The 23,993-nt window shown below is 33.0% G+C and overlaps 1 protein-coding gene across 3 annotated transcripts in view; it reads right to left on the bottom strand.

The window, feature by feature from the left end:
- Positions 1-23,993, bottom strand: part of LOC100378139 (uncharacterized) — a 65,461-nt gene that overhangs the window by 7,184 nt on the left and 34,284 nt on the right. The window contains exons 2-9 of one of the 3 annotated variants that reach the window (XM_085493877.1): positions 22,345-22,498; positions 21,357-21,469; positions 14,283-14,433; positions 13,386-13,576; positions 12,867-12,963; positions 10,371-10,514; positions 4,598-4,668; positions 4,031-4,133 (exon numbers count right to left, since the gene is read on the bottom strand). In XM_085493877.1, the coding sequence (XP_085350003.1) occupies positions 4,031-4,133; positions 4,598-4,668; positions 10,371-10,514; positions 12,867-12,963; positions 13,386-13,576; positions 14,283-14,433; positions 21,357-21,469; positions 22,345-22,498 (1,024 nt within the window). Of the gene's footprint in view, positions 1-4,030; positions 4,134-4,597; positions 4,669-10,370; positions 10,515-12,866; positions 12,964-13,385; positions 13,577-14,282; positions 14,434-17,847; positions 18,054-21,356; positions 21,470-22,344; positions 22,499-23,993 lie in introns of those variants that run through there. The other 2 variants (XM_002739790.4, XM_085493878.1) reach the window with 2 other exon arrangements.

Below are 23,993 nucleotides of genomic sequence, written 5' to 3'. Positions count from 1 at the left end.
TTACACAGAATTTGAACATGCCCTGCATAACAACCACCAATATTTAATAAAGCTATAAAAATTAACTAACTATAAGATCACTTCCTGCCACAATTATGAAAATCGTGAACTATTAATAATTCAAAAACAAATTTGGTTTTGCCAAAAAATAGTTCCAAACGCATTTTATTATGTTTACTTAATATGTGGACGATGAATTCAAGCTTACAGTTTTTAGTTTGAACTTGTATAGTCTCAGACATTTTTTATTTGTGAAGTCAATTGTCAATCACCAGTGAAGATAGCCATGTAGAAAGCGACCATTTTGATAATAATGAAGACAACCGTAATTGAAACGAAATCTAATAAATGTACAGTATTTGCTCATATAGTAGCATGCACTCACTAAATGACAGGTTTGGGTTAAAATAAGTCTTAATCCAGCATGCAATATATGAAATTTTTGTTTTAAATGTACTTTTATTGGAGTTGCACTTCTAATAGTTTAAGAGCAAATAGGGTGACAGTTATTTTCCTATGGATGGATATAATTTCTTATTGATTTTGATCAGCAACGTTTTGGAAAGGGAACAATAGATGACTTTTCCAATCATGTGTAGATTGGGTAGACATGTTGTTCTAACAGGAAGTATGTTGAACATCATGTTTTTCACTTCAACGTCTGGTTTTGGACCTGCTACCCGGACTACAACTTTGAACTGGTGAAAATACGAAAAGACCAGGGGCTATTTTACACATAAACAATATGTTAAGCACTCCAAATTAAACAAATAATAAAAGATGTTGTCTAGTTTTAAAAATATTCCTAAAATTGGAAAATTAATGATATTGCCGCGAAATAGAAAAATCTGGCAGAGGCCCACCTAAGTTTCAAAGACATTGGGCGGGTTAGAAGTGGAAAATGTTGATGGATGACTGGCGACGAACAATCACCTATATGAACGTATCTGTTCTATCATCTTAGATGACATGAAGCTAATAAAACAGTTTAAAATACAGGCATGTTAAGCTTGCAAAGTCATTTTCAAAAAAGAGAAGGTAGAATTTGTCGTTAACCAAATTGTATGAACCAAATTTTAGATGCAGTTTGAAAGTTGAAGGATATAGGATTAGGACACTGTTATAGTAAGGCTTGTTACCCATTTATACCCGGTGCTTATAGAAAAAAATGGAATAACAGATACAATAGAATACATTATTTTCAGTGGGAATTATTTTTTCTGTCCCTCCACCCTCATTGTTTGTGTATAATTTATGACATTATCAAACAGATAGTGGATTTGGAAGACAAGCTACAGGCATGTTAATAGAACAGAGTCAGTAGAATACAAATACAAACAAAATATACATATTTATTTTATAAAATTGACAACCTAGGATACAAAAATAAAATGTACATCACAAACAAAAACATTAGTAGTTAGAGAATTGTCATGGTTGTAACCATGGCAACATTATTGTTGATCTATACAAGTTCATGAGAGTATTCATAGGTATGTAGATATGCAAAAGTTCACTGAAGAGAAAATAGAGATGTAACTAAATAATGATGTATTTTATAAAAAAAAAAAAGAGCTTGAAATGCTGGTTTGTAGTTTAAAAAAAAACTAATTTAAATTTTTGATATTTATCTGTAATGAAATAAACCAGTTAAATTAAGCTTTCTTGAATGTCGTCAAACAACCATTATGATTTAGTTAGACATTTATAATCGAGGATCAATAAGTAACGATCTGTTGATTGGCAGTTATTTGATTATATAAAACAAAAGACCGACCACATTTTCAATTGGTCAGAATGCATCACATGATCAACCGATGATTGACTGATTGGTCAGAATTCATCACATGATCAACCGATGATTGAGTGATTGGTCAGAATTCATCACATGATCAACCGATGATTGAGTGATTGGTCAGAACTCATCACATGATCAACTGATGATTGGTCAAACAATGCAATAAAGAAGCATACTCTTTTAGAAGAAAGAACACCTCAATTTTTCTCTTCTTTGAACCTAACTTTTTTACGTTTAATTTTAGTTATTTCAAAATACTGGCAAGAAACCACGGTTGGGACTTCACATATAAAATTATAATATATACAGGGCACAAGTGTATTAAAGTGTAATAAATAAATAATCATCTATACGATACTATTACTACTACTGGTGGTAAGTATTTTAACACAATAACCAAGAGGATTATCATCCAAATAATGGATTTCACTAATTAAATTTAAATTAAAACAAAAATATCAAGAGTTTTCCCCATCAAGCAAAATCGTACTACAATTAAAAATAACAGAATCATACTTTTGGGGTTTTTCTTCTTAAAATAACCCTCATTTTAGTTTTGTGTCAGTTACCATTCTCAAAAATAAATTGAATAAGCTAGAAAACACAATATTTAAGAAATAAAATAAAAATTATAATATTTTGGTAATGGTAATAAAGAACCTATTTATATTAATAAATTATCACCTGTTGGAACACCTGGAAAATGGACACATCATGAAAGTGGATTGAAACAGAGACACCAGTGAGCTGTATAAAAAGTTATACTGTAGACTGGGCTTGGAATGAAAAGCAGGTGCAGGTGTACACCTCTAAAACTGTCAATGCCGGGAAATCAAATAATCCATGCTGTAGCGTTACTTTAAAAAGTTGATATGTACATACTGAACAGCACCAATTTATAAAGTATGTAGACAATACAACATTTGGAGCAATATGTAGACTTTTATGATTTAAAATAAAATTTAGAAATAAAATTATACCTCTACCATATATGCTCCAATTAGTAGCACATACTAATATGTAAATGACAGATGTTTCTAGGGTTACAAATGGTCATATTTCAAAGATCTAGCATTTAATAAATGTAATTTTGGGTTTATGTGCGCTTCTATTAAAAATGCACTTCTAATAGAACAAATATGGTATCCACAACCCTCGTCATTCCCCCGTCTTTCCCACCCCATTATTTTAGTGAGCTACACCGGAGTGGGCTCGATGGGCTCAGTAGTCCGCACAGAGTAATGAGTACAATTATGATCTGACCTGCAAATAGAAAGAAATACTTTCTTTATTAAAAACAAATTCTAAATGAACAATTTTTGACACTTTGTAATGTTAGATAGATGACATCTTGAGCAGTTATTCAAGAGCAAAATTCATTATTCACGGAATAATCAATTATTTATGAGCAGGATTCACTATTCATGGCGATAATCAATTATTCATGAGAAAAATAGAATTATTCATAAGAACGGTAAATTATTCATAGGTGAAAATTCATTGAGTGTGTGTACTACTATAATAATGAAAATTTACAATGACAGAGGAATATCAACCGACGAATAAGTCGATGTGACCACATTCAGCAGGGTATCGTCTGACAAAGAAGTCAAAAAGTCCATTTTTATTATATATCTTCTCAATCTTAGTGCATAACAAAATGTGGTGATTGACACATACACGAACATTGCACTTTTACAATTCTGCCATTGTGGGACACAGTCATAATGTAACTCACAGAAGATATGCCGATACATATTCTATAATACTATAAAACAACAACAACAACGCGCAACCACTGCTATTCGTTTTTTTTATTTTTCGCTGAAATTGCCAGTGCTACCAAGATGGTCAGACACACAAGAAGTGTCAACTTGTAAGCTCAGATCTCTTCTAACCTTTTTACACACAAAAATGACCAACACAAAAAACAAACAGTAGAATAAATCTAAAACTTGGAGAGCCAACAAGATACTGGTACGAAATAACATCACATTCAACAGCCAATGGTTAAACCACATGTAGTCACATGACACGTAATAGCCAATTAAATCACAGCTACATAAACATTCACAACCACCATAAATAAAACACACAAAAATATCACAATATAAGCAACCAAAGGTTATTGTAATGATTAGTAAGTTGGGAGCCAATCAATGCTGCCTGTATTGATCATGTGACCATCACATGACCGTGTGCAAGTCATTTGATTGGCTTGGGCGTTCTCACCTGGCTTTGCACCATGCTATGATGCAGATGATGATTAGAACCAACAAGGCAACAAAGATTCCGACAACGGTAAGAACTCGCTTCGCTTGCAACTGTTCTGCATCTGAATACGCAAAACAACAAAAACTAAGTGTAAGCTAAAACACAGAAAGGTGATTAAGGTTAAAAAAAAAAAAAAACATGCAGGGGAGGTGGTAAGCAAAATAACATTGTTAAAATATCCATGCCTTGTCTATCAAAGTAAAAATCAGTCCTTCATGCAATGCAATAAGTAATAAGGTTTCATAAATATGTTGATTAAAAAAATAACATTAACTTTACAAACGAGAATATACATACAAACAAAAAAAAACTACAGAATACGAACAGGGAACAAAGAACATAATTCATAATACAAGCAAATAAAAAAAAAACTGAAAAAAAAACACAGCATACATTGAATATGATTCCCTAACTACGTCTCCGATGCTTGAGATTTTTTTTCCAATTTGCTTGGAAGAGAGTCCACGTGCCAGGGATATACCATTTTATATCCAGGGGTGATAGGGGTGGAATTGAGGCACTTACCTTCTCTAGTTCTTTCAACATGGAATGGATCCTTATACTGGCATCTTGGTCCGGTATGCGGCGCTGGACAACTGAAAACAAAATGAACAAAAAAGGTGTGCCAGATTAGAACATTTTTGAGGAGGTGCGCAATTTTACCAATTTGCAAAAAAAAATTAAATAAATAAAGTGCGGTCAGAAACCACCTTTAATACCTTATAAGAAGCAATGGGGGGGTGGTATTGAAGTCAGACGATAAAACAAAATAGTTAGCTTTAAATTATGCATATAATTAAAACACCACTTAATAAAAATGAATATATTAAGTATATACATGTATCTCCATTTATGATAGAGTTTGTTAGCTAGAAACAAAGTAGTGCATTGAAAAAAACAAAACAAATAGTTTATTTTATTATTACTATTAACATGGAGCAAAATAAATTAATTAAAAAAAAATTGCTTTAATTATTATTTTTCCTTCTTCAGACAAGAATCACACAGTTTTCTTTTATATGAAAAAATACTTTATTCCAATAAAATAAATTCCACTGGCAAAAGAACCTGCCACCAAAAAAATTTCAAACTGTAAGATAAAATGAAGATCTTTATAAACTCTTTTTATACATAATGTAATAATATGAGGCATGGAAAAAATGCACTGTAAACTGCTCAACCTTTTCATCACCAGTTCCCTCCTTTTACAACAAATTCACAATTGTTTATAGATTGAAACAAAAATAGCCAAATTTGTTTTGAGTAAAAACTGAAAACTGACTCAAATTTTGTCTGTTGGCTTCAAAGTTATGGTTTATTTCCAGAAACATTGAAGAATATAAGAAAAAGTGCAGACAAATTTGGGCAAGAGGTCCAGTGGTGAAAAGGTTCAATTGCGAGAGACTGATCTGACGTTGGAATTCAAGATAACATTCTGCAAGACAGGGTTTTTATGATGTGCAGTCCTAAAATCAAATCCAGATCCAGCATGAATAACTCAAGAATAATGCAACTTGTTAATTTCAATTATGGATCAAAATGGCACCAGTTGAAAATCAAACAGCAACTTTATAATAATTTATACAGTGAACCCTGGTTTATCATCCTGTCCAAAGAAAAGAAAAAATGGAATGCCAGCTATGAACAAGCAACTTTAGAATACCACTGGGGCAGTCTCTTTGGAAATATTGTACAGGTACCACAAGCTGCTCCGAAGAAATTAACAATGACGAATCTGTATTAAGCAAGTTGGATAGAGGAGAGGTACGATAGGGAAAAGAATTTGATTCAACAGAAAAGTTTTCAAACCCTAGACCACCCCTCCCCTCTCCAAAATTTAAACGGCAGATCCCTTGCATGAAAGTCTAATCCGAGGTCAGGTGGAATGACCTCTAATGAAGTATAAATGACACAAATTATATAATTATTAAGTTTTATCAAATATGTGATCATTTTAAAAGAATTTTTTTTTCTATAATGTAAAAGTCAACATCCTAATTGTAAAATATATTCAAAGGCTAATGATTAGAAAATTTATATTTGATAGTTTGTACCAAAATATTCAAATGTGAAAATAAACAAAAGGGTAGCCAGGCTTGTTTCCATGGACACAGAGTTATGTGCCAAAATTTAGGAAGCGGAGTATAGTTTGACATTTTTTTTGGTTATTGAAATATGTTGCTGCCCAAATTTGAGATAATAAATTTTTTTGACGTCTAATTTCATTATCGTAAAAAGTTCAATTTTGGTCACATCCGTGTGAGGAATGAAGTACAGAAAAACAATTAAAGCCAGGAAAAAATTTAAATTAGGGAAAGAATCAATGAACACATGATTGGCACAAGCTCCAGAAAGGTTGCAAAGTTATTCTTTATAACCATTTGGGAAAGTTTGAAGAAAAGAATAGAATTAACTGTCTAATTCAAAATGGCTGCTATTTTTATGCTAATTACCACATAAAAGTTTTTGTCAGCCAGCAAATTAGTCTTTTGTTTTTTAAATGAATGTCTGTTCCTTTTAAAATGATCTTACATAAGTTTAATTTTTTTTTAAATTTCACAAAGCTGCAACTATCTTCAAAATTTACCATCACAATACAAATTGAATTATGTAATGACAGAGCAATGTAACTCATATTAATCAAATTGTATTCAAAATAATGTACATAATTTTTAGCTACATAAAAAAATATTTTATTTATTGTAGCATTTCTTAGTTGCACCTAAGTTTTCTAGATTGAATTCAAATCTTAGTTGCACCTAACAAAAGCTATCTAAATTGAAATCAAATTTTGCCTGTGCCTAATGAAGCATTCAAAATTCTATTCAAATCATTGTTGTACCTAACAAGAGCTTTCTAAATTCAATTCAATCCTTCTTTATGCCTAAAAAAAGCTTTCTAAACTGAATTTAAACACTAGTTGTACGTAATGAAGCTTTCCAAAGTGAATTAAAATCTTAAAGTTGCACCTAATGATGCTTTTGAAATTAAATTCGAATCTTACAAAATGAAAGGTTATTTTGATTTGAATTATATTTTGATGAAGATGATAACATACATAAATACTAATCACTTACAAAAATATACAATTAAGATAACATATTTGGGTATTTTTTTTAACTTGTCACGGCTTTCAACAACAACAAAAATTATTGTAACAGGAATATTCCAATACAGACATACCGATAGTCATTGGTGAATTCAATTGCCAAGGAGTGGACAAAAGACACTAGACAATACAGGGACATGCAACTGAGGCAAACATTAATGGGAAGAGTATTCCGTATGACTTCTGTGAAACCTTTCTTAGTTCATCTGAGTCCATTACACAAGTGTCCAATCGTCCCCATCTCATATTTTCCATACGTAACCAGTTTTTAAAAACATGCTGAATAATATACGGTATGTTCAGAACAGACAAGTTTAGGTACCACGGTTCAAGTACATGTACTAAGAACTTGTTCCTGGTAAAGATATCTCATTTTCCATTCCTCGGATCATGTAACAGACAAGTCGCTTAAAGTAAATGCAGTCTATCAACGGCAAGCAATTTTTATACACATAACCTGTTTAATTAATGTGTTACGTGAACAAGTTTTTTGATTAATTCGAACATCAATAAAGATAATCAACATTTTCTTGATTTTGTAAATTGTCTTGGAGTAGTCCAACCCACAGCTCAGACGTTTAAGGTGCAGTATCATATTTAGATCCCGAAAGACGTTACGCATCGAAAAAAATACCGTTGTTGCCTGTTCCTGTAATTTCTAGCATCTTTGACAAGCTTTCTCCTTGATGAAAACATGACAGAAGAATCATTGTTGTACTACGACAATAAAAAAACAATTTAATGACTCACAAAATGTGCCCTGGTAATCCTAACAGCTATAATAACCCAATGTTAATTATTTTTTAACATTTGTGAATACTTTCAGTATGTATTCTTGAGTAGCAATTCTATCAGTAAAAAAAAATATATGTGGTGTAGTGTCATACTTTTGTGGAATTGTCCAGCTTGAAAGGAAAAATTTTTCTTTTTTCATTTAAATTAAAACTAGTGATAGTCTAATCTGTTTTCAAAACAGAAATATAAATCAACAGTGTATATAAAAAGAATATCAGGTACTGTACTGCTTCAGAAATGGTGTACTAAAAACAGTTGTAAATATAAAATTGAAGGTAGAAACCTACTCATAAATAAAAAAAAAAAATAACAAGATAATTCATTTTTGCAATAAATTGTACTCCCAGTCAATATATTGACTTTAAGTTACCAGCTTAATTTTTTCAGAAAATGTTTGTATTTATAGTTAATTGCGACTATATTAAGTATTATAACGCTTTTATTATTAGTTTTTGTGTCATATCTCAAGTTGTTAGGTAGCTACATAGGTTGAACAAATTATATAACAGGATTGATGGGGTAGTTATTATTATCCTGAATTATTTTAAAAAGTTATAAAAAATGACACAAAATGCAATTTTTTTTCAACATTGGGTTCCATGAACTTGTTCTAAAAATAGTGATTTTTGATTATTAGGACAATGTTCTCTAAAAAAAAGCTCTATGTTACTATGGAACTATAGGATATACCTCCACAGTAGTGCACAGTAAACCAATTGTCATGCAATTTTTGAATAACTTTCTCAAACATTATAAGTAGGCTTCTACCTTAAAGTGAACCCTACAGAATTGGGAAAAAGTCCTTGAATTTTTTAAGCAGAGTTCTATTATTAAAATAGAGGGTTTGGCAGGTTGGTGTTTTAATTAATATTATTAAAATATTTGCATAATCTGCATCACAAATTACATGGTGCAAAAAAAAAAATAGGCTGCACTTGATGTATTGGAGAGAAAATCAAAATTAATACTATTTTTTCTATAAACCCTTTGAACGCCACTTTGTTCCATATATCTTCACAACTTTGGATGTCGATAATAAGAAACCATGTCTATTTGGTCCAAAATGAACAACAAATTTTAAAAATAAATAAAACGTGCAAAATGTCTGACCATTTATTGGAAATTTATGGCGTTCAAATGGTTACAATTTCAAAAGCGAGGATTAAAATTTCGTATCCTCTTGTTGCTATGCCAACAAAAGGTAGAGGCATTTAAAAAAAAAAAAAACTTTTTAATTTTTTTTTATCAATTTTTTTTCAAAAACACTTGAAAGCTGCACTTCATCAGCTGGGGAGAAATCTGAAAACATTAATCTCAAGAAAATGCAGCTTTCACAAGATGTGTAACCTAAAAAAAGTACATTATGCACAAATTTAAAAAAAAATTCAATAAAATTGTTCAATACCCGACTGAACACTGTGGAAAATACTATAAACATACTATAATGTTACCATAGCAACATACAAATAATACAATATGTGTCATGTCATAGTTCATGACATAGTCATTACTGGAGGAAATAAGGAACACAAATATTTATACAAATATTTACATTAATAATAATAATATTGAATTGCACACATGTCAATAAAAGAAAAAGTTCTGTCTGGCAACCATGAAAACGAACATAAAATAAGTCCAATTTGTCCTTAACTATTCTCAATAAGAAAAAAATAGTTGGAAGGCAACAAGACACAGAACCAAACTGCCAAGCAAAAAACATTTCAGGCCCGGCCTAAGAAAATACTGTTCTCATTTCAGCTCAGGCCTTTTGCCACAGATTTTTATGTCAGTATTTTTCAATTGTGATCCATAACCCCAAAACGATAATAAATAAATAAATAAATAAATAGTAATAAAATATAGAAGTTCTCTGTCCAAAGAACAAGAAGTTTTTTAGGCCAAGTCCACAATTTTGAGTTTCCAGCCATGAAATTGCATTTCACAACTACCCAGTCTCTAGCTAAAACAACAAACTTTTGCAGTTCTACCAGTTGTAAATAAGAGTTAAAAGGGGATCGTTTGAAAAAATGTTTCAGACAGAGACAGAGAAATATAATACATTAGATAGAAACAAAGACTGTCACACAGCCATAAGAAGATTTGTGGTGGAGCATCACATGCTCATCACATGCTCATCACATGAACAACCAATGACAAATTCAGAATTGAATAGGTAATTTGCATAATTGTAATTGTTGTTCTGGTAACCAGAAATGACGGCTATTGAAGAACAAGTAATTTCATGACTGAAAATTACCCATTACAGAAATTAATTTTTCCATTATTATGACAAAATGTCCTTTCTTTGCCTTCCTTGGATTCTTGGGACGTTATCTATTGCAATGTATTCTTGATTTTCCCAACTTTCAGGGAGGGCTACATTCTACTTACTTGCAGACAATCTGGTTAATTTCATCAAGGAACTCGCATGTACCTCCATTTAAACAGTAGTTGCAGTTTTCACTTGAGTTACCAGAGTGCTTGCCTCCCGGCTTAGGATACTGGCACCTGTGGCCGTTATAATTCCGCTTACACCTGTGAGGGGGGTTGACGAGATCAGAAACTGGGCCGCACTACAACTACCCTGATTCAGGGGGGCACTCTATAGACCCCTTAGGTTATAGCAAAAAAGCAAACCTGCGCCAAATCAGCTGTTTTTTAAGCATAACGTGAATAAGGAACAGGAGAATTTTTATTTTCCAACAAATTCTTCAATTTATGTCAATCATTCCAACCACACTCTGTTCCAAGCAAAGTGCATGCTACCTTATTTTACGATTAACCAATCCTGTTCTATGCTTACAAAAGTTGTCATTTTCATTTGTCTACCCACTTCCCTACCATTTCTATAAGCACCTAGGGGGTCCATAAAGGGAGGGTCAATTATAGTGCTGGCAACATGCAAGAGTTAAATAACAGTAAAACAAAAGAAAAAATGCAATGCGTGGAGAATTTTTTCTGAACACACAAATAATGATATTCCATGCAGTTACAAAAGCATAACATATTCAATACAATCGATTTGTTTTGCCTTGTTTTAGTTTTTCGTATCTTGCAAAAGAAACTACAACAGAGACCATCACCAGAAAAGGGTCAAGACAGCATGCAGGAAGCAGTCAAAAAAAAAAAAGTGGTGGTGAAGTTGAAGCATGCGTTGTTGTTTTTTTGTGTTGTTAATTAGTTTTCTCGTATTATGTTTTGTGGTGTATTTTTGTTGTCATTGAATTCTGAACTTTCAAAGTATAACATAAAAGACATACACATGCAGATGTTACTAAGCAAAATACAGTTGGTAATATCAAGGCAACAAACCACAAATTAAAAATTTCAAGCAATATGCAGATGGGACAGGTGAAGTGGGTAGAATGAACATAATCAATTTTTGTAGTTGTTGATGGTAGCTAAATTGCAGTTCCCAGTATTTGATCTCAAGTCATTTCACCTCACAGTGGGAGACTTGACAAAATTCAAGCTTGCAAAGTGAGCACGATCAATGATAAGCAATGTCTGAACCAAGTCTCAGGCCACAAGACGTAACTTTCAAACTATGAAGACTATAGACAATAACTATGATGGTGCCTTTTAAAACAAGCCAACACCGCATACCATGAAAAACATCATTTGACTGTACCAGTCCCAAAAAAATAGCGTCTGAAAGGCGGTGTATTGGTAAGCTGAAAACAAACACCAACTCCTTATAATATATCATCGGAATTGAGTTCTGTTGCTTTGTGGGCACAAGGAATAAATAACCAACAAACACACAACTCACGAAAATGTTAAACAAGTAAAAAAAAAAACGTGTTTTTCCTCAAATTCTGGAGCAATCAAAAAATTAATGATATGAATTAACATGTATCAATGAGGAGAATCTAATACAGTTTAAATTCATTCAATTATAATGTATTGTGAATTTTTTTTGTTTTTTTCAAGGGAAGCAATCAATTAACCAAATGATAAATTGAGAGCCAGTTTTGCTAGCAAGATAGACACATCATTTCCATTGATTAAAAAATTCGCTCAACACATCATGGTGTGCTGTTGACTCAATACTGCCCTCTTGTGTTTGAGGGGCGCCCTCTAACAGTGAAGTAAAGCACAAGAGTTAGGATTCTTTTATTTTGTTAGTATTGACATTTGCATTTAAGAGAAAAGTGGATACTACCCCTCCCCCACCCCGACTCCCAATCTTTAGCTGTCTTATTGAAAAGACTGGTTAACCTTTTGACCTTTAACCCTATGACGCAACGTCATCTTTCACAAAATTAAATCTCTGCAATTTATCCCACACTTTTAAAAAAAAAAGTTTCAAAACCTGTAGGTAATGGGAAATTACATCCAAGAAAAATAAAGAATATTGTGCACAATATTGCATACACATTTTAGCGGGAAACAATTAGACATTATAAAAGGTTAACCCTGCCAGTAATGCAAGAATTAGAGAAGAGCACACCAATGAAAATGGAAATAAATGTAGCCTTTTATATGTGACAAGAATGAGATTTATGAAATAATGAAAATATACAGAGATGGCAAGCACAGAAAAAATGGTCAATTGTTACAATACCAATTTTGTCTGTCGAGTGTAGAGCTTCAAAAATGTTGAAGTTAGCCACCTAAAATTTACAGCTTTTTGCAGAAAAATAACACAGCAGGTATTGCAAGAAAGTAGCCTTTTTCACCTTTAGATTGGATAAGAAAAAGATAAAACTAGTCTTTTTGCAATATTGTCGACCATAATGAATTAGGTTTGACCTGAATTGACCTAAAACTGATTTTCATATCAATGTGTCAAAGTTCAATTCAAAATGGCTATCTTATGGCTGTGACTCAATTAAAACTTCATTGTAGACAAAATGTATTATTTCAATATAAATCATTACTTACTGGCATATTTTTTCTCCAATATCTGGAAGATAATAACATTTCCCTTGGTTGAGACAAAAATTTTCAACTTCACAGGGTATACCATGTTGAGGTGTTGCTGAAAAAAACAAACTAAATTCTTCAAAAAATGCTGTTCTGAAGGAATTTCAAACAAAAATATGGCAATCACCAAAATGGTGAAACAGATATTTTGTGATTAAGGTCAGATTTTTACAGTATGATTTGATTTTATCTTGTTGTTCACATAAAAACATTGGGATTTGTACCAGGTAAAAACACTCAAAAGACTATGGTATATGTCTAAATATCTATAGTCAAACAGCACTCTTGAATTATAGTGATAAACCACCTTGAAGTTATTATTGAAAGCAGTTGCTGAAACTAAACATTTCCAAAAATGAATCCTCTCAAAAAGATTTTCCCACAATATGTAACTATATCATATAGCAATCAATATCAGCATGAAAGATTGAACCACTAATTTTAAAAACATTTATACGATATTGAAATTAAACTAACCTGTTTCACATAAATCACCCTGCCAACCATACTCGCAATTGCACTCGCATTTTGGCACATCTAAAGCACCATGAGCTCCACATGTCACCTTCGGACATTGAGGAACAGTAACTGCAAGGACAGTCGTAGTGGCAATGGATGTGACATTACAAAATTCACCAGAATAACCATCATCACAAATACACTTGCAGCTGAAAGAGAAAAAAAAACGGCTATGGTTTTAAACACATTATATAGGAATACATGGTCTGATGTGAAAATGGACTTGTTCACAGCCCCCTAAATGTAAACAATAAACAATCCTGATTTATAATTTCTCCTAATCATTTTTTTAGTTAATTTAGAACTATTATTATTTAAAAGAAAAATAATTATATACTGTAAAGTACATTAAATTCGCTTGGAATTAATTTTCGCTGAAGGAATGATTCAGGGAAAATGAAATCCAGCGAATATACCTTTTTTTTTTTATATTTTACATTCAACTTGTCAAAAATCAGTGAAAATAAATTCCATACAAAACTCCCAAAATGTCTTATCAGCAAAAATAAATTCCAGCTAAAATAAAGTTTTTTACAGTACATTAGCGTAAGTAAACCTAGAAAATAAAATGTACAACTTTTAGGAAACAAAGTATCAGAAGTACAATTTTTAGGGATCAGAAAATATCAGGAAGTCAGACACTTAAGTATCATCTAATACCAGGATGTGGGACACTTAAAAACCAGCAAGTACTGAACATACAACCTTTAGGGGTCAGGAATAGTTTTCGCTGACAATTTAGCATTGGATATCAATCAATAAAGAACTCTATAAATATGCAGATACTGAACTGCAGAACTGAAATATAAAATAAGTTTTAAATTGCTAACAATTTAAATTACAAAATGTACCAACCTTTCTTTGTTCAAGGAACCATGCTTGCATTTTTTGCTATGACAACTATTTCTCTCTATATCGCATTTTTCGCCTTTCCAATTGTCTTCACATTTGCATCGGCACTTTTTCAAATTAGGTTCGCCATGGACGCACTCTAAACTACAAACACCTAAAGAGGAGACATAGAAAAATCGAGAGAGAGAGAGAGAGAAGAAACAGAGTGAACCTTGAGTAAAATTATTATATAACCATGATGACATTCCAGGAGATAAACGAGGTCATGTGACTACATATACACATGTGCTAATTATATTTTAATTTTTAGATTAATTTCTAGTGAAATTACTGTAATAGGACAACCTCAAAATTATAAATTAGTTTTTTAGTCGTTTACACTAGCTGGTATATGTGCATAGAAAGCAGTAAAGGCATTCCATGCATACCAATCCAGTGATCCCTTTCAACTGCAGTGAATAACGTCACCTTTCTTTTAGACACTTTGAATTTTAAACTATTGTCAGAATTGCACAGCAGGTTTTCTTTCTGTCTCGTTATTCACTCGATTCTCATGACTCCCCCCCCCCCCATCCAAAAATAGTACTGCTTCTTCAGCGGTGTATTCATTCTTATTTTACAATGGTTTTTGGCAGAGCATAACAATTTACACACCAACCATAGTTTTATTTCACATTCTAAGAATAAGCATTTTGTTTAATTTTTTTTCTTTATAACAAGCCTCAGCCACAGGTGAAATCATCATATTTAGTAGGTGTGCGCAGAACGTACTTGTACATCCTAACTGACACTCCTACACTCCAGCAATGTCCACAGGTGTATATATATTGACACCCTGCAATTCCTCGAAGGAATAGACATCCGGATTCAGTCGGAATGGGATGGACATGAGAATTCAATTATAAACAGACTGGCCACTACTGGACAAAAACCTGAAAGATTGGCCGGATATGATATCGGAAGTACTAGACATTCAGAACAATTGGAGCGTAACTGTATAGTAGTACCATAGGCTGTTGTAGGTTTGTTTAGGTTACAATTATACTGCTGAAAGTAAACATCACAACAATAAAAACTCCTTTCATTTACATCAGAGATATACACTTGAAAACTTGAAATGCCATTTTTAAATTCTTTTTATTTCACATATTCAACACTTCAGAAAAGTTATTGGTAAAAAATCAGGTATTATCATTTTCATGTTTCTTTTTGACGTGTAGCAAACATAATTTTTTAAACATACTTTAAGCATTTTGTTTGGAAGCAGACAGTTATACTAATGGCCATGTTGAGTGTAATGTACTGAAAGTTGTAATGAATGGTTTAAAAGATACAATTCATTGTTAGACACACCCCACTGGGGAATTTCCCAAGACATGAATAAGGCAAACCCAAAAACACCCAAACACAGACACCCTTTGAGAAGAGACTAAGTTCAGATGTGGTATATATATAACCCTTCCTTTCCATAAAACATTTACCCTCTTCTTACATATTTTTCTCAACTTGTTTTCTTGATGTTGGATTGAACAGACATAATTTCATATTTATCATAGGCTATAATCTTTTCACTGCCAGTCACTTTTTTTTCATCACAAATTTACAAAATAGTCCTTTTAAAGTCTAAATAGCCTCATTTTTTGAGTAAAAACTGAAAATTCACCCAAATGCGCCAAAATTAGGGTTCATTTCCAGAAATATGAAAGAATATAAGAAAACAGAGTGTAGTCAATTTTTGACGAGAAGGTCTGCTGGTGAAAAAGTAAATAAAACTTGTTTTAAAATTAATATACAAGTTTATTTTTCAATGAAAGTTTGACAAAACGAGACATACAGTATTACCACTGAAGTACATGACTCTCAAATAAATGCGTTAAATCAACCACAATTTTAACAAATTTAACAATGTTCTAAACATTCAGAGAAAAATCAATTGTGGCAAAAATTTTGATTTTTGACATAAAAATTACTGATATGACTCATTTTGGATTTGGGATAAAAACTACATAGCATATTGGAAACAGTTTAGATAAAGAAAAAGGATTGATAATGCATGATGGGAACATCACCACCAACATATAACTGGTGAAGGGGATCAGTAATTAATCATCTAATTAAAATTAATTAAATACAGACAAAGATTTATGGAAAAATGTATGGGAACTTGTCAAAAGCAGGATCTCACCATGAGAAAGCATTTATCAGTGTTTGCTCAGTTCTTGTTTTAGTTTTTTTGAAATGTTTGGTAAATGGAAGCAAAGCAGCCTGATAAGACGGAAACCAATCCTATGAGATAAGGGTGAGGCTGGAGATATCCAGCAGCAGAGGTCAGAGGTCGGTCAGGATCATTTCATCAACTCCCTGTGAGACACAAGTGTGTTTAGCGTTTCAACGAAATGCAACAGGGTAAATTCAATAATTTACAAGTTGGAGGAAATGAAGGAAGCACATCTAATATCAGATTCTTCTCTGCAAAGCTGATATATATGTGTGACACAGTCAAAATAAATTTTTCTGAAATATGGGTTTTCAAGTTTGCCATACAAGCATCCCTATTTGAATCAATAAATTTAAAAACAATGATTAGTCAGAGTTCAAAGTACAAGAGACCTGACAAAAATTGACAAAAAAAATGTTAATAATTAAATTGATACTTTATAATAACTCAACAAGACATATGGTGAGGACTAAGCCACCTGAGATGGAGGAAGGGGGCTGGGCCAGATTCTTAAATTAAAATTAAAAGAAATTCATTTATAATCATCATTCTATTCAATATATCCTCTAATTTGAGGGGAAAACTTTTTATTGATTCGCTCCTGTAGTTAAAATGAAAATATCCATTTAAATTTCCTACATAGAAGTCACTTATGAGACACTCTCCTTCAAAAAAGGCCATAAGTGAAACCCCCAAATTGACCGCAACATTTACAACCCAAAAAATATTCAAAATTGTGACATTTTTTTAAATAATAAAATGAAACAAGACAATACTGTGGAGTAGATCCCAAAGTGCAAAAACTCCTTCTATCAAGTTCACATTAACTTGGTCAATAAAATTTGGAGTCTTATAATACCAGTGCCCAACCTTAATAAAATTAGGGTATGAAAAGAATTCCATTATTTCCCGAAATGATTGATCACCCATGCGTGGGATTCCCTAATCATGACCTCATGTCACCTGCCGTCCAAGATTTCACTATTAAAGAAATAATACGCAAGCATGTTTAGCCGAAAAAACTGATATCACTGTCTGAGTCTGCAAATACACTGATGTCTCTGTCTCAAAGATAAATTTCACACATGCATATGAGACAGGGTCACATGAGACTGGCGAAACTAAAACATACAGAAGGGAACCGTGATAATCGTAAGGGGTACTTTACACATGGTCGACACAAACATTTACCATTTTTTTGTCATTGCATAAATGCAAAAGTATATGTATTTCATGAACCGCAAATACTGATAAGCAACGCAAATAAGTAGAACAATGACAAGCAACATACTTCTGAACACAGGTATGTGAACGCAATGGGTGTATATGACAGTACGGTGACACTCCTACCTGCCAGTGTGCTATGTACAGGTGAATAGTCCTCGGTGACGGTCACACTAAAACCATAACCAAGCGTGGCTAACAGTGTGGTGATTAAGATGACGGGGACACTTATAGAAGTGATCGCGCGAGCTGTACTTGAAGACATGGAGCTTTTGTGGAATGGGTTGAGATCGAACGTACTGTGCGTGATGAGCTTGATGTATCAACTAAAACTGACTGACGCTGGGTGGGTCACATGAGCTTAACTTATATAGAATGTGTGGTCAGGTTGATTTAAATGCTTTGTTGAATATTGTAATGGGGAATCCCAATACGTATATACGTAATATTCAAATTACAGTCTATGACCGCCCACGAATGGTAATGCAATAAACTAGCTGACCCCAACAAGCTCAATGATAAAGGATTGCAATGGGCGGGTCAGGTGACCAGCCTAATATGGAAAGCGGTGTTTTTATTAGTAACTGTTGTTAGGAAAACGTATGCTGAGTGGGCCAATCCATTTTTCTATAGGTGGGTCAGGTGTAAAAAGGTTGTGAAGTTCATTCACCTGACAGAGTCAAGGGAGAAAATGATCGGGAAACCCCACCACATGAAGATAGACAGTTCCTTTAATAGTCAACGTCACAATGTTATATTTGAAAAAGCACTTTCACTTGGGTGATCCTTGCAGTGAGAAAATCCACTCATGCAAAAAAACAAAATTGGACAAAAGCCAATGGTGACATCACACAAAACTGCATGGTCTATATATTCAACCAAGTAATGAACCATTTGTAGTTTAAGTAATAAAATACATACTGCTCTGTGTGTGAACCTTGTAACCTTAGCTGAAGGGTCAGTCCATTGCAGATAGCCTGCTATAAGACATGTACCTTTCATGGTTCATGTGATTTTCATAATTTATGTTACGTAAATTTATGAACAGGGATTCCCCGAAAACCGGAAGGGGACTCTTCCTACAAAAATGATCTATGTTCTGTGAAAATTGTGATTTTCACAGAAAAATATACTAGATGATATAATAAATAAATACACGTGTGTATTTTACTGGTAAATCTATATCTGAATATTTGACAGAATCAAATAACAGTAGTCTTATTGCAGAGCTGCCAACCTTGGAAAATCAGAATTAGTACTCAGCACCTACTAGATTCATATTTTCAACCCAAAATTTGTATTGTTTTAAGTTGCACTGTTTTACCTATATAAAGATCTGATCATGTGTTATCGCAGCGCTAATGCATACATAGGGTGGGTTATATGCTTACCGAAGTCCTCAACATTTCTACAAATACATGTAATATACTGTCAGGATTTAACCAAGTTTGAGTCGTAGATTGAAAATGCAGTCCTAATAAATCGTGTCAATTAGCTGATGATCCCATGAAATTTACACCACGTGAATTTTAGCAAAGATTACTTATTTTTCTTGGCTGCAGTAAAGACAGCCTATAGTACATGTTCGTATGTGACATTAGCTAATAAACCAAAAAGGTGAATTTCTGTTCGACACGAGATGTTACATAATGCTTGAAAGTCACAGACAAAACGACTGATGCAAAAATCAAAAACTTCTCCCTTTTTTATCCTCGGGGGCGGACATCCGGGCATTTTCTACCACCTGGCAACCATCACGGTGAAAACAAAGACCAAAAACTCGCAGAAAACGGTACTTTGCGATGGTTGATGAGAGTCCCCTGAACAGTGTAACAAGATTAGCCCTACGTGTGTAACATATATGAATTTGGTTGTTCAGGATTACTTCAAAGTTGAGTTTGTGTTGTTTTCTCGAGTTTTCCCCAGCTCCACTGGCGTTCAACACAAAGCCCATAGAAATACGTGGTACAGTGGAGCGCGTCTTAGCAAGGTAGAACGTCCGTGACGTAGCTCCGCCCCTGAGGATAGCACAATGTCAAAGTGCTGAGCTACCAGAGGGTAAATTACATTGAGATACCTTTACTTCATCAAAATTGACCATCATCAAACATAGCACAATATTAAATGTGAAAATGATCTTGTCAAATCTCATGCAAAGTTTTAATGTCACTAGGACACTATGATGTTTATTTGTTTGTTAAGTTTTTATGTTTGAGATCTCGCAGTGAGCGGGAAAGGGTTCATTTACCAATGTTAGGTATACAGCCTTATGCTATTTAGAGGAATAAATTGCCTTGATGAAATACTTATACGCTCCTGAGAAATTTCCTTGGATAAAAATAAAAAAACATCTTATTTTAAGCTTGCGTGTTATTTGTTATGTTATTCAGCATACTTCGCAGCTTGTTCTTTTATCGCATTCAATACATCAAGAGGTCTATATATTCAGGTAATGTGACGGAAATATTTGAATCATGATAATTTGCCGTCTTTATAAAGGTGATACCAACATCAGATAATCAAAGTAGGCTTAGAAAGGACTTCTGTGTGCTGAAGGTATTGGAGGAATACTGTATTTACGAGTTTCATTGAAATGTCATGAGTGGTAAAGTGGTACTCAAGTTATCTGTGGAGCACCTACTGTGGAATACTTTATTTTGGCTTAGAATTAATTTTCGCTATTTTCACTGAAGCAATGATTTAGTGAAAATAAAATCTAGCGAATATACCTTTTTTCCTATATTTTACATTTAAATCGTCAAAAATCAGTGAAAATAAATTCCATACAAAACACCCAAAAAGTCTATTCAGTCAAAATAAATTCCAGCTAAAATAAAGTATTTTACAGTAAATTAATTAAACTATGTACCATGTTTCTTTGGAACTGATGAGTGGTTGAGATATTGATAGAAAAGTTGAATATTGGCTAATTAATATGCAAATTAGGTCATTAATATACATTACGCCAGAGCAACTATGTATCAAGTTTCATTGAAATCTGTTGAAGAGTACATGAGAAAATATTAAGGAGGCTTAACTAATATGCTAATTAAGTAATTAATGCGCACAGAATTTCAACCAAAAACTAATTATGTCTGTGCTTTACCTTAAGGCATCTATGTGCAAAGTTTCTTTGAAATAAATTCAATGGTACATGAGAAGCAAAGTGAAAATGCTTAAAATTGACTAATTATTGTGCAGATTAGGTCATTAATATGCACAGATTTCAACCAAAAACTAATTAGATCTGCGTATTATCCCAGAGCATCCATGTATAAAGTTGAAATCTGTTGAATAGTACATAAGAAAAAGGTGAAAATGCTTAAAATCAGCTAATTAATATGCAAAGTAGGTCATTAATATGCACAGATTTTAAACAAAAAACTAATGAGGTCAGAGCATTATCCCAGAGCATCTATGTACCAAGTTTCATTAAAATCTGATAATTGGTCCTCGAGATATCAGTGAAACATACACACACACACACACACACAGATGCAATAACTGTAAAGACTCCCATTGTTTGCTTCGCACTAACTGTAAGGACTCCCATTGTTTGCTTCGCACACAAGGGGTCGAAAAGAACCTAAACCACCCTCATAATTGTAAAGATCAAGAAAAAAAAAAAAACATACTGATAATGGCTGACGTTGACACCGGTGGATCAACCCAGTTGTTCCCTATACAAGTGTAATTCCCTGCGTGCTTAGACTGCAATGCTTTTTTAACTTTTACTCTTGAACTTGACCTACAGTGAAGAGGAAAAAAGAACAATGTTTCAATAATCGGCACAGAAGCGTTAATCACTTGGACAAACATTTGTATAGCATATGCAATACCTCACCACAGTATTCGCCTACATGAATATCTAAGCTTTCAGATGATATATAGTTTGTCATAGTAGCATGACTTTTAGAGAATATCTGAATCACAGATCAATTTATAAATTATCCCCTGTTGCTACATTAATATACATGTACCTATATTATTTTCAAACCAAAATTTGTAACTTAAATTATTTTTATTTTAATCACAAAAGCCACAGATCGCCATCATACAATTCTAAATAGGAAGAGGACAGACCGGCAAGCAAAATTATTATGAAAACATTTTTTTACATCACAGAGTGCCTACATCACAGATACACCATAAAGTTTCATTCTCAATTTATGTACTATATAAAGGACAGCTCCCACTGATTATTGTGATCACAAGAACTTTTCTTTCACTTCATTACGGGCAAGCTAATAAAACAATCAGCTAGGTTAGTAACAAATTCTGTTGTGGTGTCTAATCACAAAATCAAACATAATTTTCATTGTTTTAATCACTTTATTTCAGGAAGGTCTCCTAAATTTGATACCAGAATTCTGTTGGATAAGATTCCTCATGGACTGCACAACCAAAAGACCTTATCATAATTACAGAGGTCAGTGAGAGGTTTTCTGCAGAACATACAAAACAGAAATGCAACATTAAATTTCTCATATTTTAAATATTCTGAATACAATTAAAAACACTGAACATGCATCTCTATTTTGAGGCTCCCCCATTAAACATGAAAGAGAGTATAGAAAGTCTACTGAACTAATGTTAAGTTAGATAACAAATTTTACTACTTACTTTTTTGTTCTGACTCCTTGCGTTAAAACTTCACCGTCTTTTGTCCAACTAATTTCAGGTTGTGGAAAGCCTGCTATACCACATTTTAATGTAAATTTGTTTCCATCAATAACTGTTTTATTTCTTAATCTTTTCTTTATAGTGGGAGGTTGCGCTGTAGATAAAAAACAAAAGAAATGTAAGAATTCATTATCACCACTAGAGGGGGCTGTTACATATCAAAACTATGAACAAAGTTTTATTTGTCTCAGCCAGTCAGGAAGCTGAGAATTGTGCAAGGCATGTCAGTTATAGAACACTTCTTGAGATTAGATAATTTAAATAATTTGCACACAACTACAGAACTGAGATAGGCGTTCAAAGCAAACAGTGCCCTCTATACTCTATAAAACTACCAGGATAGCCACCTGTCTGTTTACGTAAACGGAAACTTGAAAAATGATCGGTATTTATTGGTAATCCTGTGAAAACAAAAATAGCCTTAGACAGAAAATGATGACGGAATAGAAGGCTTAGATGAAGTATGCGAAAGCTTCGCGTTCTGATCTCAGTTCACCAGGAAAGGAAGTTACAGTCACAGGCATGCAATAACTTTACCCTCAGCATATTTATTAAAATAAGACAGGCTGGAATGGCCTATATATTTGCAGAGATCTCTTTGCAATCAAAGCAAATTAATTTATATTACAATTATTGATGGGGTAGGGTAAACTACATGGACAGTGTGTTAACCCACAATTTCGTGTCAAAATCACAGTGACTGACACCTTATCACCTCCATCTTTAATTTGTTTCTAGTCAAAAATTTGGTACACTATTTTTATGTATTTTTACATAATTTGTTTATTTTGAACAAATAGATATAATTCCCGATTTGGCAACATTTAGAAAGACGAGCAGCCTCTTGGCTGAGACAGCTCCACTGTTAGCAATGCAAATTTCAATTAGAGAATTGCAGATATCGTCACAAAATTGAAAAATCTGGGATCTGTTCACATGAGGTACCTATTTGTATAATATCAAAGCCATCAAACTTGCAGTTGTCAATAAGTAGAAAAAAATGTCACTTTTTATCAAAAATTACAAAAATATTCACCAAAATTAGAGAATTAAAGCTTATCATGAAATGAACAAATCTAAGTGAGGTCTACCCAAAGCAATCAGGCTTGCAGTAAAAAAGTAAAAGTAAAAAAGTTGATGTGAACAATGGGTGATAAAAATTCACTCGTATGATAAGCTCCGCTTGACAAAGTTGACAACGGAACTAAGAAATTGGAAAAATTATGTGGGTTTAATTTTGTGAAAGCTGACAATGATGACTATGGCGTTCAAGGGTGTAACATTGCAGATGTTAGATATTACTAGTGACACAATAAGACCATTCCCTTCATTCATATAAATATCTATAAATTTCACAATTCAAAATGAGATGAGAGCCAATGGAATAACATTGGCACATTTTCAACTAATGACATAGCACTCTGCGCTCGTTGATTGGCTGCCATACCATTGAAATTTATAAAACAACGGGTTTGTTGTGTCGATAGTAATGTGTAAGTGTCACTTGTGTATAACAAGTCACCAAGTGATAAACTCCTGTCTGCTAAAAATCCTGTGAAAGTTTAATTTGCTTTGAAACAATATGTTTT

This window comes from Saccoglossus kowalevskii, chromosome 19 (assembly GCF_978046115.1).
Source record: "Saccoglossus kowalevskii chromosome 19, keSacKowa6.1, whole genome shotgun sequence".
NCBI lineage: Eukaryota > Metazoa > Hemichordata > Enteropneusta > Harrimaniidae > Saccoglossus > Saccoglossus kowalevskii.
This window is presented reverse-complemented; position numbering and strand designations above follow the sequence as displayed.